Source organism: Protopterus annectens, chromosome 5.part0 (assembly GCF_019279795.1).
Source record: "Protopterus annectens isolate FY-2018-M chromosome 5.part0, PAN1.0, whole genome shotgun sequence".
Lineage (NCBI taxonomy): Eukaryota > Metazoa > Chordata > Ceratodontiformes > Protopteridae > Protopterus > Protopterus annectens.
Window position 1 is genome coordinate 401,051,839 of NC_056735.1, and position 6,000 is coordinate 401,057,838.

Genomic DNA, 6,000 nt, shown 5'->3' on the forward strand with positions numbered 1-6,000 from the left:
GCTTATTAGGGTTTCTTCTAACTTTTGAGGTCATTTTTTTATGTTAATTTACTGAAGATTAGACTAACTTCAGTATGTGTGTGTGTGAGTGTGTGTGTGTGTGTGTGTGTGTGTGTGTGTGTGTGTCTGTGTGTATACACACACACACACACACACACAAACACAAGTATATGTGTATATATGCATACATACAATGGTTAAGAATTTTAGATAGAATTGAAATTAAGATTTTACATACAATTTAAAGCCAGCACAAGACATCATACAAAAGTCTTACCATTTCTGCATACAAGCAGAGCACCAATTAATCCTGAGTTCAAGTCATTCACTAAGTTCACATGGGAATAATAGCTATAGGTAAGGCATGGTGGGTCAGCAACTGTTGGTCCAATATCTTCAGTGATCTCCCAGACGTACGTATACATTCCACCAGGTGGAATACCATCATCTTTCTTTTCTGCGATAGATGTGGTATCTTGATAAGGAGAGCCTATAAATGCAAATAATAGTAAAAAATCAGCTTTGTAAATTAATTCAAATGTGTTAGGTTGGACACTTTATACTAATGGTGCATGGTTAACATTACTATAAGGAATGAGAAATATAAACAGTTATTAGGTGTTACATATTATGATATATAGCTCTCATTCTGCTATCAAAAAATGAAAACACTACAGGAAAATTGCAGTTTTTGACATACCCAGAGAATTTAGAAGCATAAATTTAAAACAATTTAGAATGTTATGTAACGTGCAAACATTAAGTGCATTATGACATTTGACTTCTCTCTGTTTTGCACTTCCATTCATAAACTTAAACACTTTAATAATTGGCTTAAATTCTGGTGTCATTCAAAGGGGATCCAATGTCTGTCTGCCTGGGATGACATGCTGGACAACGGCTTGCACCTGTCACCCTGGGCTTCGGATATTGGCAAAGGCTCTTGCCACCCCATAGTGCCTTTTTTAGGCAAGGCTCAAATTCTAAACCTACCACCCTAGAACACCAAAAAGGAAAAAAACTAAGGGTAATGCTGCTCAATGCCAGAAGTCTCAATCTCAAGATGCGAGGCCCTTCTCAATATGGAGAACATCGATGTCTGTGCTGTGACAGAAACCTGGTTCAAGGCTCCTGAGAGCACCCCAGCACTAACAGGTTTCACCTCATATCATGCGTTCGGCCCCAAAATCCGGACAACACCAAGAAAGGAGGGTGTCCATATTCATAAAGGACACCCACACCTCAAGGTTGGTATGATGCATCGGAGACCATCCAGGTGCAATTAACCATAGGCAAGACTGCTCTGCAATTTGTAGCATGTTACAGGCCACCCTCTCAAACTCAGGAACCTCACATGGCCTTCCTGAAAACATTGGAGGGATAAATGTATCTCCAAACACCATCATACTAGGTGACTTTAACTACCCTAATATAGACTGGGAACACTACTCAAGCCCGAACACTCTAACCCAAAGATTCCTGGAGTTCATAAACTCAAATGCCATGGAACAACTAGTCACCATCCCCACAAGAGGAGAAAACATACTTGATCTCATCATCACGAACATGGGATCAAAATGTTCAACACCGAAGTATACCCCTCACTGGTGAGATCAGATCATAAACTAATCTCGCTGGAGGTCCTCATCCCGCCCCACCTGAAACAAAAAGACCACAGTGAAAAACTTCTCAAAAGCCGATTTCACACTTCTAAAAACTAGTGTGGTCTCCTTTAAGGCCCCTGAGCCAGTGGTAAACATTACTCAAACCGCTGAATCACTTACAAATGCCTTCTACCAGCACCTACAGGACTGCATGGATCAGGCAATCCCAAACAAAACTAAGACTCTCTGTACCAAAGGCAAGCGTCCAGTCTGGTGGACCCCAGCCATAAACAAGCTCTACAACAAAAGGAGGAAGCTACTACAAGATAGAGCAAAATCCTTGAAAGGTAAGACACCTTTGATCATTATAAGTAAAAACTAAGAGCTCTCATAAAATCATCCAAGGCAAATTTTGAGAGAAAAATCGCCAAGGACTCTAAAGAGAATCATAAGGCCTTCTTTAGCTATGTTAGAAACCTAGGAGGAAACTCCCAGATATGCTCAGAATTAGTTCAAAATGATGTGAAAATTACTGAACCTACACACATTGCCAACATACTGGCTGACAGGTTCAGTGCAAACTTCTCCCCCTCCCCAAAAGGAGAGATATCTATTCCAGAGGATTGTAGCCCCCAAACATCTCCGGTGAGAACTGCCCTCACTAAGGCAAAAACACAGCATCCATGGGACCGGATGGTGTCCCGGCTGTGTGCTTCATGAACTCAATGAGGAATTAAACCCACAGTTAGGACAGCTGTTTAATCTTAGCCTCACCTCAGGAACTGTGGTCCCACTTCATATGCCTCCACAGACCCTGGAAATTACCGCCCCATTAGCTTGACAAGCCTTATCTGCAAAGCCATGGAGAGGATCATAATGGAACTCATAAATAAAGACATAGGAACTTGCAGACTTTGGATCCAACTCAGTTTGGCTTTGTCAAAGGCAGATCCTGCCTCTTAAACTTGGTTGACTTTTGAGACAGTCACCAAGGCCATTGATGAGGGAAAGGCAGTCCATACAGCCTACCTCGACCTGGCAAACACAATACCCCACTCAGGTATCATCGAAAAACTCATCAGCTTGAATGTAAACCCATACATCACAAGATGGGTTGCAAACTGGCTAAGTGACAGAACCCACAGGGTCAGAGTTGCTGGAGCCATGTCAGACTCAAAGCCTGTCACAAGTGGTGTCCCACAGGGCTCAGTCCTGGGTCCACTCTTGTTCGGCATCTACTTTTCTGAAGTACAAGCAAACACAGGAGGGTTATGGCTGACAAAGTTTGCAGATGACTGCAACACATCTGACACAGATATCCTCCAGAAGGGCCTCACAGAAATGGATAACTGGTGCCAGAGCCATGGCCTGAAGTTAAACGCCAAAAATGCATAGTCATACCCTTTGGGAAAAACAAGGCTACCCCTAGCTACCATATAGGTGGCAATCCACTGAGCACAGAAAAGTCATCAGAGATCTGGGGACCCAGGTTGACAGTAGCCTTCGTTTGACACTCATGTTGCTAAAGTAGTTAGGAAAACCTTCTATATCACCCACCTGATCATGAAGGGATTCACATCTAGATCAAGGGAGGTCATCGTCCCCTGTACTCATCACTTATTAGACCTATGATTGAGTACAATGCCCGTTCGAATGTATCTGACCAGACACCTGCTGCAGCTTGAAAGGCCCCAAAAGTTCCTCACCAAAAGGATAAAGGGTCTCAAAAATATGTCTTATGCTGCCCGACTGAAAGAACTCCAGCTCTATTCAGTCTCATACCGCTTGCTCAGAGGTGACCTGTGCCTGACATATAAGGCCATGTCAAATCCAGATTTGATGAATATGCTTCACCTCAAAAATCTAGATCCCTCAGAACCACAAGAGGCGGGAGACTTAAACCTTGACACGGTTATAAATAGAACGTGCTGGAGGGACAGATTCATCACCCAGAGACTCCTATGCTGTGGAACAAAATCCCAGTACATGTGAGGCAGAGCACCTCTCTGGTCTTGTTCAAGAGGAATCTTGACCAATGGATGGGAGATTGCAGATATACCCCAGGGATTACTTCAGCGTCACTGCTTGACAGAGGCACAGCAAAATGATAGGCATAGTTTTTATTCAAACTAAAGGCCACATAACTATGGGCTAGGCTTATAAATGCCCTTGGGCAGATAGCCTAGTATGAACCTATGAACCTATGAACCTATGAACCTATTACACATCATTCACTTGTCACACATTCTGTAAAACAATGTTTCTTATGGGCTGATAATATCAGTATCACAGAGAGGAAAGTTATGCCAAGACTTATATGAAATAGCCGGAACATTTTTATTTTCTTTACTTTATCTTCCTATCTCGTGCTGGTGGTGCTATATATATATATATATATATATATATATATATATATATAGATAGATACATAGATACATAGATATATAGATACACAGATAAATAGGCAGATACAGACAGATATAGATATAGATATACACCAAAGAATCAGCACTCAAACTAAATGTGATGGCAAAAGGTCCACAGAACAGAGGGTGGTGAAATCATATCCATATATTTAAGTCAAATCGCAAAATACATCCAATTACAATCATATAGGAACAACATATTAAAGACCTTCCTAAATGCAAAACATCTAAAAATGTTCATTGAATCCTGATTTGTATATTGCACCCAAGTTAATAATCTAAAACTTTTCTTTTTGATCCAAAAGTTTATGCTTAGATAACTTAGTGCATCAATATCCACAAAAATAAAATGAGCAGCAACATGATCCAACTGATGTTTAAAAAGTGCACTTCTCGTATTTTTGCAATTAATATCACTTAAATGTTTGGTGTATTTAATGGGCCTGAAAGTCTGTCCAACATAGAATGCTCCACACTGGCATATTGACATATATACCACTAACTCAGTATTGCAGGTGAGAAAATGTCTAATATCAAACACTTTTGATGTATTCATAGAAGTAAATGATTTAGTTCAAGACACCACCATACAATACACACAATTTCCATATGTTGAAAATCCAGATATTTATATATATAGTTGTTTGCGTTTTGATATATATGTTATATGTATAGTTTAGGTTTGTAATGTTGGATAAGGGTGAACTTTATTTTGAATTTGTGCACTGTTGCTTTAAGATCCTGGATTATAAAAGTCCAAGTTGTTGTGTGCACTTTTACTGCAATGATGACGAAAGAGGTGAAATTGGTATGCTGTTTTTCACTCACCCGAGTGATTTTGGAGTGATATTTGCTGGTTTGCTTTCCTATATGGTTGTAGTTGGATGTACTTTGAGTGTTGATTCTTTGGTATGTAGCTGTATCATTTAGAATTGGAGCAACAGTTTTGGGGCCGTGCACCACTGTTTGGTGTGTGTGTGTGTGTGTGTGTGTGTGTGTGTGCATGTGTATATACATATACACCCACACACACACACATATATATATATATATTTATATATATATATATATATATAATTATATACACACACACACAGACACACACACACAGACACACACACACACACACACACATACTCATCCATATTTACATATATATAAGCCTAGCCATAATTTCCTATCTCCCATCCAATCATCAAGGTTCCTTTTGAAGAGGGCCAAGGAGGTGCTCTGCTTGACATGTAATGGCATATATATATATATATATATATATATATATATATATATATATATATATATATATATATATATATATATATATGTGTGTGTGTGTGTGTGTGTGTGTGTGTGTGCGTGTGTGTGTGTGTATATATATATATATATATATATATATATATATATATATATATATATATATATATATATATATATATATATATATATATATAAACCCAAATAAACTTCTTAACGAAGAAAAGACGAAGGAGCAAGTGTTAATAGCTTTCGTGCTTCTATTGTAGCAAGAACTTCTTCAGACAATTAGTAATGTAAAAACAATGGTATATATAACAAATGGGAGGTAGCTAATTATTGTAATTCATCTAAGTAATGAGTGACAAGGAGGCTAGTACCAATAAGCTTTTCAAGAATGTAACAAATAAAGAAAACTGTATATTGAGTGACATACAGGATGACAACAAAAATAACTGCCAGTCCTGTTTGTAAAAACAAATCAACCCTGCCATTTAAGAACACATTTAATGTTAAGGTTTTCATTCAGGCCAGGGGGAGAGTTTGCATTAAATCTAAGCTGCCAAAGTAGTTCTTTTACTTCTAACAAGGTGTTAACATCACCAACAAAGACATCAACCTTTTGTAAAACTAGGAATGTGAAACCCATGAAATTATAACACACAGTGCTATGTTTTGCTAAAGCATTCTTAGCGTCATTTTTTCTAATAGCTGATAAA

General features: G+C 38.6%; 1 protein-coding gene across 3 annotated transcripts in view; it reads right to left on the reverse strand.

Moving 5' to 3' along the window:
• F5 (coagulation factor V) overlaps positions 1-6,000 on the reverse strand; it is a 1,256,984-nt gene that overhangs the window by 874,193 nt on the left and 376,791 nt on the right. For all 3 annotated transcript variants that reach the window (XM_044072364.1, XM_044072363.1, XM_044072362.1), the window contains one exon: positions 278-490. In XM_044072364.1, the coding sequence (XP_043928299.1) occupies positions 278-490 (213 nt within the window). The remainder of the gene's footprint in view (positions 1-277; positions 491-6,000) is intronic.